This window comes from Vidua chalybeata, chromosome 1 (assembly GCF_026979565.1).
Source record: "Vidua chalybeata isolate OUT-0048 chromosome 1, bVidCha1 merged haplotype, whole genome shotgun sequence".
In the NCBI taxonomy this organism is placed as follows: domain Eukaryota; kingdom Metazoa; phylum Chordata; class Aves; order Passeriformes; family Viduidae; genus Vidua; species Vidua chalybeata.
In genome coordinates, this window is record NC_071530.1 from 28,807,267 (window position 1) to 28,827,447 (window position 20,181).

Genomic DNA, 20,181 nt, shown 5'->3' on the forward strand with positions numbered 1-20,181 from the left:
GTTGAAGGAGTTGTTCTCAGACCCTTCTGATCAGTATGCAATGGAAGAATGCTGTTCCTCTCCTGCACTTTGCTTTCAAGCAACCTAGACACAATGCAAGTCCCTGGAAGCAGGAAACTGGAATCTAAAAACCCTTGGAAAAGTGGAAATTTGTTTGGCCTCTGCTTTAATGACTATGTTGTCCTCATCAGACACGTTTTATACTTGACCTTGAAATCACATTCCTTTCCTCTTGTAAATATATGACATTAATTAGGACAGCTTTAAAATTAATTTAATTTTACTTAATTCTTCATTGTTGCCCCTCCAAAACAGCCAGTTTTCGAATACATAAAATGTTGATATTTGGTCCCATTTCTGTCTCTTTGAAGAATTTATTTCAATAAGGAAACTGACTTTCAATATGATTCTTTCTTATATTTAACTGACCATGTCACCATTACAAATTTGGAAAATATAGGTGCAGTAACTCACAGGGCCACATAAGAAGTTGGTAATTATCTTGTACTTCTGGAATCAGATTTTGTTATTCTTTAAAATTATATATTAAATAACCTGTCATTAAGGTTCCTTGCAATCTAAGCATTTTGATTATTCTATTTTACAATTAAGATTATACTATCAATAGAAAGTGCAACAATTTTATATAAATAACACTACTGTGTTTCTGAAAATTTATTGGAAACATAGCATTCCATGGACAGTGGCATCTGTTACAACTAGAGACTGAAAATATGGGTTAATTCAAAGTAGGCTGTCTAAATCTCAGATGTCTGTTAGACTGCCATTTACATCTTACAGGAAAATGAAATGGGTAAAAAAACAGAACACAAACTCATTTTTAAATCCAGGTATTATTACTAGTTTGAAGCATCTAAGACAGACTCCATTTTTTAGCTACTTGACTTTAAGCACTTCTAAAAGGCTTGGAGCCAAAAAAAAAGTTGGATGAGTGTAAGGAAAGAAAAACAACCTAGATCCAGTATTTTTGCCAGTCCTGCTGTTTGGAGACTCCCTTTACCATTTGTATTTAATTTTCCTATCTTAGTACACATCATCTTTCCAACAGCTTCTGAAAGACAAGACATGCATCTCCCCTGACATCAACCAGCAGGAAATTACCAGAAATTAAGGGCCCAGCCTTGCAAATATATTGTCACGTGAGTGTCAGTGGGATACCCATGTGTAAATCCTGGGTTGATCACTATCTAAAGTTGGCGACGCAGGTGTATTCCGTAAATAACTCAGCCTAAGCTGCACGTCTGCATTATACAACGCATGCTTCAGCTCATTTTATTGAAGATGTTTCAACTCATACTAGGTTGAGTTATTTTATCATGCTGTTTTTAATCATTTTCTTGCCTCAACTACTCATCCTCATGCAGCTGTATGTTATGAACACTGAATTGGGCATGACATGGAGATTCTAGTGTAATTCAATCATTACAGAACAAATGACATTCACATATGTTTATGTTTAGCCTCAATAAAAAGACAGTCAATCACTTTATACCAGGTTACATCAGATATGATTTTAATTATTCCTCTTGTTATTATATTATTACTAACAAAATCACTGCAAAAATTAAATTAGTTTTACATGGTTTTGAAGAATTTGTAATCCTATGAATGTAAAAATCTATGCTGTGAATGAATATTTGATTTAAATTGGGAAAAAATTAAATATTTCTTTAAATAATCAAATAAAAATGAATATACCCCCTTAGGAATCTTTCAAACCTTCATACAAAAATCACAAATCTCTCGTATCATAAGGGAACTGATTGCAATTCAGCATGATTCATGGTTGATTAATTCCAAGGAACGTGGAAGGTTATTCTGAAGTGCTGTTTCCATATTTAAGGTGATGGTAGATCTGCTCTTTCAGTGGTGTTTATCTTTGAATGAAGTGATCCGCTTCATAATTTGGATTGCCCAGAATGCAGCACAGAGGGAAAACAAGACCTACAACACAGAATTTAGAATGAGAAACATTATATGAGGTTGGTTTGGGGTTTTTTGGGGGTTATTTTTTTAGTTCTATTGATCTGAAAACATAATGAATGGGTGAAAACAGAGAACTTGAGGAAAAAACCCCAAGAATTCCAGGTATACTGATAAATTCACTTTAGAAAAATATGCTTTCTTTTTTCTACTACTTTTTATTGTGGGCATTCCTGTTGAATTTTGACAAATTATCTGAAGATAATGCTGACACTGTAAGTTGCATGATAGGGTATGAATAACCTTAAACGGGATCTATAGCAAAAGAAGTGTTCTAATTGCAATACAATACATAATAGAATACATAAGTACTTATTCCCCAAGCAGCTGTTTAAATATAAAGTTGATTGAAAACAACTTAAAAGTGTCCTCTTTATCTTGCCCTTAGCTCTTTGCAACTTTATTTTTAATCTGGTGAATTTACTGAGAGATATAATAATTTTTTTTTCAAAATTTACTTGGTGAAAACAGCATTAGGATGAGTAGGAAAGATTTCAGAGTAAAGTCTAAATTAGGTAATAATTCTAGAACCCACAATGGAGCAAGATAAAATTTGTGTGCACACATGCGCATGTGATATTTTGTATTCAAAATTTTCTGAAAGAAACCTTTGTCTTTCACATAGGAAAAATTTCTCTAACTTGGAAAATTGCAAAATTAAGGCAGTTGTTATTGGTTACTGAAGTAAGTGAATTTTTTTTCTGTGAGTAAAACAAAACAATTTGTTTATATTGAAAGGTATTTTAATAATGTAATGTTTTGCTTGTTAAAAGAAACAGAAAATTTTGACAAGAAATTTTTGAGTCAGGTTGTAATAATTATTTTTTCAGGTCAATCTGCAATCTAAAGGTGCTTACTAGAAGAGCTCTAAATTTAACATTAGCATAATTTAACATTTGACATTTAATAATGAATGGCCCAAAGGTCTACTTCTGTCTTTATCTACATAGTCACTCATTGAAGTACATGGGATCAGAATGTCCAACATAAATAATAAAGTACCATAATACCCAGAAGGTACTAATTGTTCATTCAGTGAAGGTCACGTCTGCTCTGATCCCTCTCAGAATCTTTTTGGGACAGGTACAGGCTTCATGCAATGTGTACTTTAGGTGTACATTATGCATGCTTAGTAGCTCAAGATGAAAAGAGCACAATGTAGGAGTAAGTAAAATTCAAATAAAATTAAAATCCCTCAATTCTCATTCAATTTATCTGAATTGCAATTATTTTCATTGAAGGCTTTAATTGTACTTGAGCAGGGGTAGGATGCCTACTATGTTTAAAACCTCTGATGATGCTGTTGGCACTGTACTTGTGGTCCTATTTGTAGGAAAGACTCATAAAATGCTCACCAAAAGATTTTTTTGTAAGAGTTTCAGACTTGAGCTATGGAAGATTTAACTTCTTTTTATTTTCTTGCATTACCACAAACACCTTGAAAAGCTGTATAGCTCTATTTTTACAGTTATGGAAAGGAAAGTATTTTTAAGCAGTACTGCAGTCACACACTGCATGTTTGGTGAGATTTTTCTACGCTGAGATACTCTGCAGAAGAAATCTAACTACAAATAACTATCTGTATTTCTTATCTGGCTGTTATGCAATTGAGATGAGTGTAAATCATGATGTACATAAAACAGTGACTTACATATAAAACGCTCTTACTGTGGAAAAATTCTTTGTCATGCTATCTCCAGAAACAGAACTTATCCACTTGTCATGATTAGTACTTCTTTGACACATTAATAAACTTATTTCATTCCTCACCTCAGAAAGATCACTCCTATTCCTGGAAGATGCATTAAATATAGAACTATTTCATTTTCAGAAGAAGCACATTTAATGACTGAGTTGCAGGGCATTTGTAGGGGATTAATGACTGTTGGGAGATGATGATGATCACCTGAAGAAGCACAGCCATGGGCCATTAAGCCCCAGGAAATGTCCTCAGCTAAAGATGGTTATTGCTATTATAGCCTGAAAATGAACAAAATATCTTGGGTGAATTTCTCTTTTTTAAATGAAGTGATGCAGTTTCTTTGTTCTTAATTAAATTCTTCACTGTAAATTTCCTAAAGCTTGCAATCAATGCTTGTGGGGGAGTATTTCAAATTGCAGTTATTATATCCAGAATGGAAAATCACATACTGCAAGCTGTGGATCTGCAAAACTAGTTTGGCTTCAATTCTATAAAATATATCAATTCTATAAAATTGTTGACTCACTGCCTATCAATGTCAGGACTGCCAGTACTTGATGGAAATAACGCATTCGGGAAACAACAACACTGCAAGGTTCTGGGAAGTGGGGGAGCTAAGAAAAACCCAAACATCAGGATAAAAATTTAAGGGGCCACATCCTTGCTTGCATGACAGCAGTTCTGACTGTCTGTACTGCTGTAATGCTGACCTGCCCTGAACAGAGCAAGCTGTATGGGGCTACCAAGCAGAAACTTGCTGTGTAGTTTGGAGTTCAGCTTCTTCTGACTGCTGCTACATATTTTGGAGTTACAAGGCTTGACCCACTTAAATGAATCGTGCAATCAGGTGATGTCAGGAATGGAAAGCTGAGATGATACGTGCCAGAACTCTGAGCAGACAATAGTGTGGGCAGCAGGAAGCAGCAAAAGAGCAGCAAAAGAGCATTCCACCAGGCAAGCTGAACTATAGTTGACCACTATTTTTCTAATGTCCTTGGGAAAACATATTTCCTGAATCCTATGTGCAGATATTTCATATTTTCTACTCAACACTCTCACATGCAAATGGGTTAGGGTTTTTTTTTTTTTTTTTTTTTGGTTGTTTGGCTTTGGGTTATTTCACTTTCTAAATTATTTTCACAGAAATACTCGTTCTTTCTTATATTGTCCAAACCCACTAATATTTGTCCTTTGATAAAAAATATTCACATACTGGTTTCATAATTCATCTGGTTTTGAAATAAAAAGAGAGAACTTAGTATTATACCTTTTTCTTTTTTACACTGACCAAAGTTCCCCAACCAACAATATGACATAAGAACAATAGTTTCACTTCTGTCTTAAAATGAAAAATTACTGTGGACAGTATTCATATATGGAAGAAGTCTAAAAGTAGGATTTCTCACAACCCTATATTTAGCCAAGTTAAATGCTAACTTTTTGCCACTTTAATATAAACACTTGTTACATTTACCTGTTCAAGTAACTACAGATTAATTATAGACTGTCCTTTAGACTGCTGGAAGAGCATAAATATTTACATTACCTCCTTTCATATAGTCAATTTCCATAGATCCCATATTCTCTCCCTGAATTGCAGAAATGCAAGTAACATTATTCACAAGAACAAAGATGGCTTAACTAATGGATTGACTGCAGGACTGAGTCTGCTCTTCACAGGAAATTCCCACTGGAGCAATCGAAGTTTATTAGGCTGTAAAGTACTTTAAAATCATTAACTAAATTTAGGTACCGACTTCTGCATGATTAGCTTTGTTGCTGAACACAAATGTTGTTTTCTGCCATTTTCTCTTTTGTAATGTCTTTGTATATCTGAGATGCCTAGACATGATATCTTTCTTTTCTCCTGCAGATTTCATCTGGATAGAATTAGAAGGCTTTAGACATTGGTCTAAAAATGTAGACAAGTATCCAAAGATAGTTCTACTTTAAGGAGGGGGAAGAGTCTTGAACCACACCACCTCAGATCCTTTCCAACTTAAATGATTCAGTGATTCTCTGACATTTCTCAGATTCTGCCCAGACATATTTGCTCCAAATTTTGCTGCAGAGACAATCTGCAGCCGTTATTCACAACTTCAGGGGTACGACATCATATGAATGGCCACACTTATTATATTGAACTCTCTGAACATCTCTGTGCTGGATAACGTATTCTTAGCTCTGGAGGGGGCTCAGGAAGATCAGCACATCCATATATTTCATTAGGTTTGCTGTTCACATCATAAAGTGGACCTGATACTGGTAAATATGATGAACAATTAGTCCTCTCTACGTGATGCTGAGCACTGTCAGTGTGATGCTAGTGTAGTTTAACTGATACTAAACGTGATTAAGGCTCTTTTTATGTTCTTTATATACAAACTTGGACTTTTTCACAGATAGAAGACGTAACTTCATACCATCAACAGTAATGATAATGTAATTTTTAGACTTTGTCTGATACTCTGTCTGGACTGTGTCTGGGTAATGTTACTCTCCTTTCAAACTAAAGATGGAGATCATAAAATTATACAAAGGCTGAACAATTGCTAATATTAATAACAAAATGATTGAACGAACTACTCTAGATTTCACAAGTACCCAAATGATGCATTTTTCACCAATACCATATTTTTTCCCCATTTCTCTACAGATGACTGTTACAGGTGCTGAAATACACTGAAGAGATAGAAAATTTATGCCTCATAAGTGGAGGAAGAGGTTTACTATTTCTGGAAGTCAGGACTTGGATAACAAATGCATGTATCTTCATCCTTAGTACAATGTTTGGAGACGAGCAGTCTGAGGCTAGTAGAGAAATACCATAACATTAGCAGCAAATCCAGAGATCACTGATCTTGTACAGTGCACAGACCAAGACTGCACTTTAAAAAAAGTTGCAATAATAATAGATGGAAAGAGAAGCTAGGAAACAGGAAGGTTCCTCCTCTCTGAGATGACTCCCTTATACTTCAAAATATATGCAGAAGAAAGTGGGAAGCCAATTTTTCTTTTTTCTTCCTTTTTTTTTTTTTTTTTTTGGTGAAGGAACTGTGGCTACAAGGGAATGGGGACAGATACAATAATAGTGGCTTCACAGCTATTGTTCCAAGATTTTTGTAAAAACAGCAGATGTTTGGAAATTCTTCATAAGGGTTAATGACACACCTTCAGACCACTGGTGCAGCAGGTCTCACAGATCCAGCATGCCCCTGACCTAGAACAAGGTGCATATCTGATGTCCCTGCTCACTGCAGGGAAGGTGGAACCAGACTATGGCACACACAGGATTTGGCCAAGTATTTTCAACATCCTCAAAGCATATTGATAGTTCAGTCAGAGTGGTTTCTTCTTTTATGACATCTCATTGGTTTTATACTTCATTATTAACAAATAATGAGAAAACAATAGGGAAGAGATATATGCACTGCCTTTTTATTCTGTTAAATATTTTAAACATTCCTTCTTTTATTAAAATATGGTCTGAGACTCTAAAGCCAGATAATGCATGAAAACATAGGCTGCAAAAGCCCAAATACCTTAAAAGGTTTATATTACCTACACAGAAAAGACAAAGAAAGATCTGGAGAAAGAATATCTATTTCTCAGTTGCTTTCACAGCTGGACACATCCCCATTATGAAATCAAATGCACTGCAGAGATGCCTGAGCTAGCAAGCACATAAGCTGCTAAATCTCAGCACAGCACCAGCTTGACTCTGTCTTTCCTGGCATTGCACACAAGCTAGTAAGTCACATTCCTCAGTTAAATATGCGGGGATTTTTACACAGGCCGTGCTATTGCAGTTATATTAGGCCTAAAATGGCTTATGTGCAAGCAGCATGTTATCTGGCATCACGTCTTTCACTCACGAGAAGCCAGTCCACTGCCTCTCAAATCACTTGTGTAGATAAATGTATCCTGTTGAACTGTTACCTACAATTTACTTTCTCTCTTGAGTCAGAGAATAATTCACAACCTAAGCACCAGGATTAGGAAGATTTTACCTCATTCCCCAAAAGACAAAAATAGTTACTGAAGTGGGAAGCTTTCCTGTCAGTCATATGAAGAGGAATTCCAAAATATGTTAATAATTATTAAATTTTCACCTTGTGATGACCTAATGCAACCTGGAGACAGTATCAACATCATACTCATTAACATGAATATAAACCTCTATTGCTTCAGTATAAAATTTGTCTTATAGTATTTTATTGAAACATCTGAGAATACTTTCCACAGAGTTAACTAATTCCATCTACAAATTTCTTGATCATCCTAAAATGTTTATCTATCTCAAGTTGACCTCAAGTTAAAACCATTTTAAAGAGAAAAATCCTTTTTATAATTTAAAAATATTTAAAAATAACTTCTGAACCGAGCCTGTTTCATAGTTTTGCAATTAATTTCCAAAAAAAGTAATTTAGTGTTTAGAATATATCTGTCATCACCTGAGCTTAAAAATTTCATAAAGCCTGTGAACAAAATTTATAATTTATAATTTTCAATTCTAGAGCACAACAATATTTTAGAGTTTCTTTCATATTGCTTTAGTTTTATTTCTGACAAAACAGTTCTGAGAAACAATTTCAGAGATCAACAGTTTCAGAATACTTTAATTCTGAATGTCACTGTTAGTATTTTAAATGTCATCAATTTTTTCATCCTCAATTTAGTCCCAAATTTGAGAAACAAGAGCCATGGAAATTTCCTCAATTATTTTATGAGATCAACGATTAAATTAACAATAAATCAACAATTAAAAATAAGGCTTTCAGAGAAGTTAACAAAACTGATGGTAAAACACAATGAAAAACTCAGCCAATCAGTAAACATACCTGTTTAATCTGTTGCAGGCTAACAGGCCAAATGAGATTGAGAGAGTTATTGAGTCATTCATTGCAGAAATGAAATATGTGAGATAGTCACGTCTTAGTTTGGCTGAAGTTGTTGAATTTATTATCGTCAACATATAAACAGGCGTTGTATGCATTGAGATGAAACATCTCATTTACTTTCACACCTGCCAGCAGCTGTAGCATAATTGCATACACCCCACTGCATCACTTCTAGCTCAAACACAACTTGTAGGGTTAAACCGACATCTGCAAAGAAGCATTTCACTTCACAAGAGATTATTTAATTTATATGTAAAGAACAGTTTAATCTTCCTTATTAAAAAAAAAAAACTCACTTTATTTTAACTGATAGATTACTGCACAGATCTTATATTTAATCAAATTTATAATGTTCTCTTAGGCTTAAATAATTGAATGCTTTTTAAGTATTCTAAGTAAGAAAGGCTGTACGTGTATATGTAAGAGTAAGGGTAGGTTTTTTCTATGGTCATGGCTGTAAGCAATGTTTAGGTACCATACTGCTTAATCCTGCTTTGAAGGAAGTTTTACTTAAAAGATGGGAAAAATTCATTTAAAGGAGCAATGCAGAAGGGAGGTCTCCTTTATGCTTTCATCCTAGTTTGAAAATACAGGGAAATTACAACTACAGGGAAAAAAGGTAGTTTGAACATGGAAGAAAAATTGCTAAACATAACATTTCATAATTTGGACAAGATAGTACCTAACTTTGTAATATTTTCCAAAGAGGCATCTACATACATATTCCAATCTCTTCAATCCTTTAATTTTTATTTCAGTTTAATACAATACTATACTGAAGCAATGCAGTGCCCAATTTCTCCATCATTAGCAGGCATAAAATATTCTTTGTTTCTATATGGAAGCCTTCATTTCAGAGTGCAGCTCTAGTGCATAACCACCCTGGCAGGGGGTGAAGAGAACCAAGAGCGCTCTGTCAGCTTAAAGAGTTCTGACAAAGGTGCTGCAAAGTGATCTCCACTCACTGGTATACTAAATATTCTCTTGAGAGAAGGCTGACTAGCTATGAGCTCCAAAATGGAAATTTTTCCATTGTGTGTGAGGAAAAATATTAAAAAAGTAATCCCAGCCTTTAAGTATAACCCACAGACATTAGATCACTGATGGGAAAAACTTTGCTGCAGATGTTGAAAAGACGTGATGGGGAAAAGCTGGCTACTGTGACTAATCGCAAACGTGAAAGACAGGATTAAGAATGTGCAGAGAGGGATAAAACAATTGAGTGACAAGCAGAAGGGATTTCCAGTGCAGTGAACAAACATCAGAAAAGTATTCAAGACAGACAGGGGAAGATCAAGGGTAAAAGTCACTCTAGATGAAGATTGCTCTTAAAGCCAACATGTCATAAGGAGAAATGAATCCTTTAATTGAAAAATGGAGAACACAGAAGGCTGTCCTCAGCATTAAAAAAATCAAACCAAATCAACCAATTTCTGAATGAAGGAAATGGGTCAATATTCATTGATACCATAAAGGAAAAAGCTTGCCATGGAAGACACATGCCCATGTTAAAGGTGGAACACAGCGATCCTGCTGGCCAGCCCTCTTTTGAGGCCAAAGGCAATAAACTGGGACTGTTTTTAAGTTTCTAATTTCACAGAGAAGAAAAATCTGCTGAGGTTGATCCAGCCCTCTGTCCATTCCTTTACATGGAAAAGTAGATGTCCTGGCTGTTGGTGTCTCTCTTCCCTGCTCTCAAGTCTCTTCCTGTGGTGTCATTTGTTGCTTCTGTTCTTGCCTGGGGAAACTCCCATTTATTCCAAAAACTCATCATCTTTCAAATGATGAGAAATATAAAGAATGATGAAATATAAAAGAAGTTGTTATTGACATTAACCACAGATGCATTCAAATGAGCTAAATCATTCTTATTCTCACTTATTATGACAAGCCAATATAGTTGTATTGTTTAATTAGGTTAGAGAAAAAAAGCCTCATGGAAGAAATCTATGTGACTTTTTAACAGGAAAACAAGGTAACTATGGTCCAAATGAGACTTCTGTATGGAAGATGCAGAACTGAGTTGGAGAAGAAACACCCAGAAAGGAAGAATTAAAGGTTGTATCACAGAATGGAAGATAAACCAGAATTTTGATGAAAAAGCACACACTTATATTGTAACATTTCTAAAATATAAAAACAAAACAAAACAAAAATTTAAATATCTCTCTTTTCCTGGAAAATGTGAGATTCCTAATAGTTTTTTAAAAATCTGGAGATGCTGAAGAAAACATGTAATTGAGTAGAGATGGTAGAGAGAAACCAAACACACAAATATCTTGTGAGGAATAATCATTAAGGAGGAGTATAAGAAAAAAAAGTGGAGTTAGAGTGTCCTAGGGTGACGGTATGGTGCTTGTATGCCAAATCGTGTGTTCTGTTTATGCCTGATATTATGTTCTGTGCCTTCAGGACTGATTCTGAAAGTGAAGGATTGTTTTGTCTTGTTATCAGCCGGCTCACCTCCCCCCATGGTCTGTGTCTAGGAGAGGCTTGGCTTGCTTGCTTGCTGGCTTGCTTGCTTTTGCTTTTGCTTTTGCTTTTGCTTATTAGTTAGTTTAGTTAATCAGTCCAATTTTTACCCTGGACTGTTTCTTTTTCCCTTCCCTTTCCCTTTCCTGAATATCATCTGAACCTGCTCTGGACCTGGACCTGGGAAACATCAAGAAACACCGTGAGTCTGCATTTTGTGACCTGCAGCAGCCATCCCCAGTGCCGGAGACTGATAGCTGGGCGACCACTCCCAGGAGAGACTTTCTGAATTTGTCATCTCTTCAGAATGGTGAAAGGGTTTTGTCATCTGGTGTTGATTTTTTTTTTTTTTTTGTATTGGGGAATGTTTTTGCTTGTTAAATAAACAGGTTTTTTTCCATTTTTCTCTGAGGAAATCCTTCCCAAACCAGGTGGGGGAGGGGCCATGGGGGGTTTGCTTTCTGGGGGCTCCTTCCAGAGGTCTTCTCCCAAATTTTGCCCTAAACTAGGACAAATATTTTGGCACCCAACTTGGGGCTTGAGAGAGTGGAAAAAACCCTGTTCTAATCATATTTTGGTTGCAATTACTCTGGGCTGGTATAGAGCAGTTACTGGCTATGTTGTTTGAATTCATAATGTCTCTTGGGGTGCAGGCCTGCATGTGTTTCTGGTCCCTAGGGTTTTTTGAGATCTTAATACCCCTATGGTCCTTAGGTTTATTTTCTTATCCAGAAGTAGCTTCAGTATTGTCCCTAATACATAGTTTTTGCAGTAGAGGGGCACTGACCAGAATATCCATCGGGCTGGGCTTGGTTGTAATGGCTTGCAGGAGGTTTATAAAGGTGCTGGAGTCTGTTTCAGGAATGGTTCATGGTTACGGTTGTGCACCCAGTTTGTTAGAGGACAAGCAGGAGATGAGGCTTTTCAGCCTTTGCTTTCCTTCTTCTCCTCTGAATCTGTTACATCCCTATTGGAGAATGTTCAGTTTCCCCTGAATGTTCAAGAGACCATCTTTCTGGTATTTAATTTGGTAAGCTTTCTCTATTAAGAAGAAGTCTCATTCTAGAGAAGTTCTCTCATTCTCTCTCATTCTAGAGAAGTCTGCAGCTTCTCTAGAATGAGGGCTGAGATTTCTAGAAGGGCTGATGAGACCCCTGACCCAGGAGCAGACCCAGGTGTGAGAAATCCTGAGTGGTGTGGGAAATGGGAGGATATGGGCCAAATCTTAAAGGAGTTTTCTGACCCTATAGTCTGGGACTTTCCATGTGAACAAATTCAGAACCCAGCTGAGGTGGCAAAGTACCTGAAAGAGAAGTGCCATGATACCCCTAAGGAGCAAAAGATCATTGCAGTGAGCTGGGCCCTGGCATATGCTTATCGCACTCTGCTAGACACTGTAGGGCAGCAGACAGAGGAAGGCGGGCAGGGAGATAAACCAGCAGCTATCCCAGTCACTCAGGCTGCAGCCAACAGCCCAGGCTCAAAGCCAGCAGCTAAACCAGACTGTAAGCCTCAACCAATGGCTGTTGCTACTAGCACGAGAAGTGGAAAGTGCACAGAGAAGACTGATCGACCAGTGGATGACAATGATTATGATGCAGGAGAAGGACCCTTAACGCCTCCTGACATAAAATCAGGAGTCAAAGCAACTGGTACAAGATCAGAGGCCAATATTGAGTCCTTTTCCCTAAAGGACCTCCGTGGCCTAAGAAAGGATTACACTCGACGACCTGATGAGTCTATAATTAGTTGGTTGGTCTGTCTTTGGGATGCTGCAGGTGAAGCCACAATCCTGGATGGCACTGAAGTGAGGCATTTGGGATCCCTGTCACATGATCCTGTCATCGACCAAGGAATGATGAGGGGAGCTAACCCTCACAGCCTCTGGGCACGGGTCCTGGAAAGTGTAGCACAAAGATACCTGTGTACAGATGATCTTTATATGCAGCAAACCCAGTGGAAGACTATAGAACAAGGGATCCAACGCCTGAGAGAAATGGCAGTGGCAGAGATTATCTTCTCAGATGAAATAACAACTGGGAATCCAGACATGGTACCATGTACATCTGTGATGTGGCGAAAACTTGTACGGCTTGGGCCACATGAATACACTTCTGCTTTAGCAATAATGAAGCGGGATGACAGGGATGAGCCCGTGCTCGATATGGCAAAGAAGCTCCGAGCATATGCAGACGCTGTGCATGGCCCGACACGTGCCAGAATTGCAGCAGTGGAAACATGTCTACAGAAATTAGAAGACAAGATAGAGGAGAATCACCAGAAACTCAGGAAGGAGATTAAAGAGGACCTTCTCCAAATCTCGGCAGTACAAATTAGAGGCCCTGGTATCCAACGCAGATGTTCCCCAGATGGGGAGAGAAGGTACACCTCACGAGCTGAACTGTGGCTCTTCTTGCATGATTCCGGAGAAAACATGAGGAGATGGGACGGAAAATCTACTGCTGCTCTGGCACAACGGGTGCGTGAATTGAAGGAAGGTAAGACTCAAAGAGGAAGTTCCACCAAAAGGAAAGCAGCCCCAATTGCCCATAGCCAAGCCTCCAGGTATGATGATGATGATGACATGTCCGATCCCCTGGAAGGAACCTCTAAGACATATACCCAAGGAAAGAAGGATAACCAGGCTTAGAGGGGCCCTGCCTCTAGCCAGGTAGAGGTGAGGGAAAACCGAGTTTTCTGGACTGTGTGGATCCATTGTCCTGGCACGTCAGAACCACAGAAATATAAGGCTTTGGTTGACGCTGGTGCGCAATGCACATTGGTTCCATCAAGACATGTGGGGGCAGAATCTGTCTCCATCGCTGGCGTGACAGGGGGATCACAAGACTTTACCTTGATGGAAGCTGAGGTGAGCCTGACCGGAAATGAGTGGAAGAAACACCTTATTGTGACTGGCCCAGAGGCCCCATGCATTTTGGGTATAGATTACCTCCGAAGGGGGTATTTTAAAGACCCAAAAGGACTCAGGTGGGCATTTGGGATAGCAGCTGCAGTGACAGAGGGCATCCAGCAATTGAACACCTTGCCTGGACTGTCTGAGAATCCAACTACAGTAGGACATAGAGTAGATCACAAACAAAACATATCTCAAACTAAAATGCTGATACAAAAAGATATCAGTATCAATATGAAAGATTTTAACAGAAGCATTTATATACAATTGTTATACAACATATATATGTTGCTATGTTATATTATGTTTTACATATTAATTATATAAAAGAAGCATTTAATGTATTGATTCAGCCAACTGAAAGGTGGTGAAGTCTTTAGGGAGACACAGATAAGCTGGATATAGTCATGAAGTAGACTCCAAGAATTATAGAAAGGTTTCAAAAAATGGACCTGTAGGAAAGCTTGAAGCAATTCTGCTGCGTATTCTTGAGAAAACAAGCAAAAATACTCAGGAGGGGAGTAAGATCAATCTTTTGACATGTAAAAGACTAATACAAAAAGAAATGATGATAAGCTAGTGCTTAGGGTAATGGAAACAAAAACCAAGCCTTTTCTAACTAAAATTTTCATTAGATAATGGGTGGTTTAAGGATGGTATAGCATTGGAATCAACTATGTATGGAAGTTGGTCTGTAAATGGTTAGACAGGCATGTGTCTATGTGTAGCTGTACTTGATCTTTCTCCAGTGCAGGATCTCTGCCAGTTTGGTATTTCTGTTTATTCACCTCTCAATATTTTTTTCTCAGATCTACTTTGCCAACAGTGGTCAATAAAGTTATGTCTGCTTAGCACAGGGACCAAATATGACTTAGCAATTATTTTTTTTGCAATAACCAACCTTGTGCAAGATTTCACCAATTTCAGTCTCATATGTGGTTGTTACCTTAGTAAAAGTATGAAAAGCAGAATCTGATGTTTCTTTCCCGCTCAGTTTCTGGCATTGAATGTGGCTGAACCTGCTTCCCATCAGAGAAGTCACAGGACTGTAACATTCAGAGATCAGCTTGCATTGCCTCTTCAGACAATAGCTGCAAAGGCTGATGGCAGAAGCATGAGCTAATTCGCTCCTGTTTTACACTCAGCACACTCCACACTAAAGCCACAGGACTGCATAGTCAAAATCATTTGCCATTAAGACTGAAAGAGTAATCAAGTAGTTATGGTAAAAGCCTGGAATGCTGGGCTAGTCAATCTGCATACTTTGCCATAGATTATGCAGCATAGAGCAAAACAATTAGTCTTTGTAGTTTCTTAGCTGAAAAAAAAAAAAAGGGTGACTGTTTCCCCAAAAAAGAGTTAACTTTCCAATCTCTGTTTTACTAAAATCCAAGACAGTTTCATTTACTACAGCAATTTCTGAGAAGACAAAGACATTTCAAAAAGACATGGATTTGGCCTTCTGTGTTTTTCTTCTGACCACCCTCGTATCAATAATTATGAATCCTTTTTTTATCTCAACAAAAATGTACTTGGATAAATACAACAAACATCCTTAAAAATCAGATAATTGCATGCATTTCTTATGTCTCTACAGCTATTGAGCAATCTTAGTTCCATAAATTATAGCACTGACTACATGAAGAGCTAAAAATGGTGTGAGAATTTGTTTCAGTCTCATGGTTATATTGGTTTTAAAAAGTCACAAATCACAGTAATATGAAAAATGGCAGAATGTTGGAAAAAATACCAATCCAGGCTTCTGTTTTATCACAACATACCTTTTTCTAGTTCTAAGTTTTTGGGTCTTTGTTTTGGGGTTTCTCCCCCCCTGCATTGAACCCTATATTAAAAAGTATGTTGCACCCTGAATATGCTCATCTTGGAAAGGTTATTTGGTATTGTATTTGTATGTCAAAGGGAGGACTGAAGTCTCAACAATTGTTAACCTCTCCCATGGTGAGCTAATAAAAGGTCAGAGACCCACATGTGGCTTGTAGCCTGGGGAATTTCTCTGAGTGTTCTGCCAGGGACTGCCTGAATGATTTCTCTCATAAGTTTTAAGCCATAAACTGCATCCTACTTGGCTTGCTGTGCCAAAACTGGACCCAAGGGTATCCAGAGTCTTTGCTGATGGGAAAAAATGAGTGCTTCCTATGGAAGCCACAGATGTTTTCCTGAGAGAGAAAGACAGAGAAAGCACAGATGCTCAAATATTTCTCTACTTTTCCACTTCTGACTACCTGTGCTGGCAGTAGTTACAAGAAAGGGGAAAGACAGAGGCAGGCATCCAGCTGCATTCAATAAACCTTGGCAGCACAGGTATGGAATGCCTAAACACTAAAAGTGTTCAAAACCAATTTTTTTTCTGGATTTCAAACTATGAAAATGTGAAAGCATGTACTGGTGCTCCTCATCTTCCCATTTTGAGCAGAAATTTAGTGATCAGTATAATTACCCGAGATATGAAAGCAGAGAATTTTTAACTGTTGAAAAGATATCACTCATAGAAGGAGATGTCTGTATGAATATAAATATATACATACATAGACATTCAAAAGGACATGTAAAATATGTATATCCTATACATTTTCTAGAAAGATTTGTTTCTTCTATCAGACAGTAGGCTGACTGCCACAATACGGATTTGATTTTGCATTGTGGGGCCATAGTTATCCCCAGTGTAACTCTGAAGTCAAAGAAAATACTTATGCAAAGTTATAATATAAATTGATTTGACCCAGAATTGTATTTACATCAGCTACCTCACAAATTTCATTTAAGTTAAATTACATTAGGATGGGGCTTACAACACTGTTTAGTAAATGTTTAGTAATTATTCATACCTGCCATTTTTTGCCTATACGTACTGATGTCCAAAGATCCTTTCATGGATACACTTGATCAAAGTCTATGTTTCTGTTCTGGACAGGTTACATAGCTGGTTTGAAATCTTTATACTGCCACTGTTCAACACTTTCCTCAAGTTCTACCTTTTAAAATACTACATAAGTATTTCTTCAATGGGATTAATTAGTCCAGTTAAAACACAGTAAATAAGTGGACCTAGTAAGTAGAAACTGAATAGCAGATAGCTATAGCTGATAAGTTAGCAGCAGAACAGCACATATATAAGACTGCAAAGCCTTGGATTTAATGGTTATTCACTGCTCAATTAATCAGCAGAAGCACTCTGAGTTAAGACTACAGCTCACCAGTTTATTTGCTAATTATAAGGACAGCTCTCTCCATCTCATTCATAGTTGCACCTGTTTGCTACCTGCAGTCAACGCCTGCCCCTCCTGTTACAGCCTTTTTTCCTATGAAATGGAAAAAAATCTGTCTATCAACAAGGGAAGTAAGCAGATGAATACTGATGTCTGCAAAATCTTTGGGAAAGTGCTTTGGGAAAGAGTAGCTCTATAAAAGTGCTAATTTTCCCAACAGACAATCAAAAGGGCATTCTCTCCACAAGAATGAACTCTCTCCATCTGAATGATGTTCATATATCAGGCTGCTTGGACAGCCACTGACCACTTTTCCTCAGAGCAATCCTTCTCCACCCAGTTGCTAATCAAGACCTTCAAGACCTTTCACTTACATTCAATCCCCCAAATTTGTTGGGTTTTATGTCTTGATTGCTACCTAGACATCAGACACCTTTTTCTACATCAGCTCAGGGATCAAAATACATTGCACTGTTCTTCCTCTAAAAGACAAGCTGCTCTCCTAGCCAGTACAGAGCAATAGCTTTGGCTTGACAGTTTCCGCAAAGGTTTTGTTGTTGAGTGTCTGAGTGCTCTTTCAAACCAGAGAAGCCATAAGGTGGTGAAGCCAAGTCCATCATGGAAGATAAAATATTTCTAAATGATAAGGATAAGAAGTTAGATCTTCTCTAGGTGGTGAACTCATAGCTTAGCCATATAACTTCTGCTCCCCTCTTAAGAGATAGAAACCACCAGCAAGATGGACCATGTACAAATCCTTCTAAGAAAGAATGAGGAAGCAAGTGGTTTCACTTGACCAAGCCATGAGAAGTCAGCAAATCAGCTATTAAGAAACTCACCAATTTAGAAAAAGAACTACTGTATCGAAGCCACACCTTGACTAAAACTCTTCAAACAGGGAAAGGTGTTATGGGAATTTTGCTTCCTGTAATATGCACTAAAGTTTGATTCTACCATGTCTCACTCCTTTGCAACTAATGTATTGCACTTCCAAAGCATCAGTGCCTGATCTTTCTGCTTTCTTGTCCCATTATTTTTAAAATAGAAACTAATGCTCTAGCAGCTAAAAAGTGATCAATCCTCTATTTTTTCTCCAAAATAATTGACAGAGGTCTTTAAAAAGTCAGGTGTCAGGATAAAGTGTCCCTTAGCAAAAATAAAAATCGATCCCTAACTACCAATTTAAATGTAAGAATGAAACCATTTTCAATTGTTCACTAAGAATCAAAGAGGTTTTTCTGAGGACTACTTAATCTAGGTGATATGTTTATCTCTAGTTTTAGTTAAATTATTTGAACTATTTTGCTGTGCTAGCTCTTTTTTTTTTTTTCTACTCCTAAATTCATTCATAATGAATCCTTTCATATTTAGTGAAATTATCCCTTTTTTACATCCTTCAAGCTCTTCCAGAATAGAAGCTTTTTGCAGTTATATACCAGCCATATCATTTTTTCAGAAGTACTATGAAAACACACTGTTTTTTTTCTATGTTGTGTAAGCCTGCATACTTAAAAACTGAATCATACAGAAATGTGGAAAACAAGTGTGTTATCATTATAATCATTAGAGCAAGAGGATGAAAGGAAACAAGATAACAGAAGTGTAGACACAGTTCTGACAAATTTATATATATATATATATATATATATATGTGATATAAGAACTAATGTTACAACCCTTACTCACAAAATAATCTTACAGAAGTATATAGGAGGACACATGTTAAAAATACAGCATTAAGCCTGAAAATCTGAAAGGAATCCTTTTTTTTTCAGCAATGAGAACAAATATTACACCTTAAAAAATTATGTATGTCCAAATGTGTAAAATAGCTCAGCAATAAGATAATCTTATAGAATAATCATAAGTACATCTTTAGTGATGACAGATAATAGAATCTGAGGAGAGACGAGCACAGACAACTTGGAATATGGCTTTGAGTCTTATGAAAGACTCAAGAAAAGAAAATACTGTCAGATACCACAAGATTAGTCTACGTAAGGAATTTACTACTGATATCATAATGACACCATCAGAGAACAGCTCCTTTATTTTTGAATAAAGGAGAAGCTAACTGGTTAAAAAAATTACTTAAAAGCACCTCCACCTGCCACCAACCGGAGAAAAAGAAATGAGTAAGCTATCTATAGATTCAAAAAAGCTTATTGCAGTCTACAGTTTTATGTAAATGCATTTAGGAACAGAGACAAAAGTGAAGAAGAACCAAACAAGTCTGAACACAGACACTGTGTTTCTGAATAGACAACCATGAGTTTTTAATTCATAAACTCCCACAATTATCTAATGATGCATAGGTTTGTTCTATCTGTAACTAGCAGCTTTCTGTGGGACTCTCTCACAGGGCTGGCTCTAATCCACAGATGAGGAACTGGATCAATTTGCTTTACTGTGCTCACTGGGCTATGAGCCATGCTAAAATACTGAGCAACTGGGGCATCAGGAGTGACTCCTAGACATTCTCTTCATCCACACAGGGTGAGCTGGACCTAGTATCTTCCAAAAGGCTGCAACAATGGTAAAGTCCCCTTTCTCATGGTATTTGGTTTCCAAAACAGGCCTTGAATGGGCTTCTTGTTAAGTTGCTCTCCCACACACATTCATAACAAGAACATGTAATAACTGAAAAGTGAAAAATTTATTCTTCGTAGTTTTTGTAATTTTGCCCAGTGGTTTGTCAGTTATATGAATTCCAAGTCTGTTGATTCCTATGTGAATTTATACTCAGTACTGAAATATAATTATCTGGAAAATGTGAGATAGAAAGAAGTAGCATTTATTTATGTATCTTTAATATAGCTGACCAATTTTAGAGTAAAAAGACATATGCAAAACCAATTAGACCTATATTAATGATTTTATCTCCATAACCCCGTATTCTCTTTATGAAGTACTATGCTGAAACATAATTTAAAAACCAAATAAAATAAGAGTTACATTCTG

General features: G+C 37.0%; 1 protein-coding gene across 2 annotated transcripts in view; it reads right to left on the reverse strand.

Moving 5' to 3' along the window:
- Positions 1-660: 660 nt before the first annotated feature.
- Positions 661-20,181, reverse strand: part of AGMO (alkylglycerol monooxygenase) — a 192,908-nt gene continuing 173,387 nt past the window's right edge. Inside the window, exons 13-14 of one of the 2 annotated variants that reach the window (XR_008434249.1) lie at positions 3,775-3,984; positions 1,878-1,965 (exon numbers count right to left, since the gene is read on the reverse strand). Coding sequence is in view for 1 of the 2 variants with exons in the window: in XM_053960739.1 (XP_053816714.1) it covers positions 1,885-1,965 (81 nt within the window). In the remaining variant the exon portion in view is untranslated. Of the gene's footprint in view, positions 1,966-3,774; positions 3,985-20,181 lie in introns of both variants that reach the window. The other variant, XM_053960739.1, reaches the window with a different exon arrangement.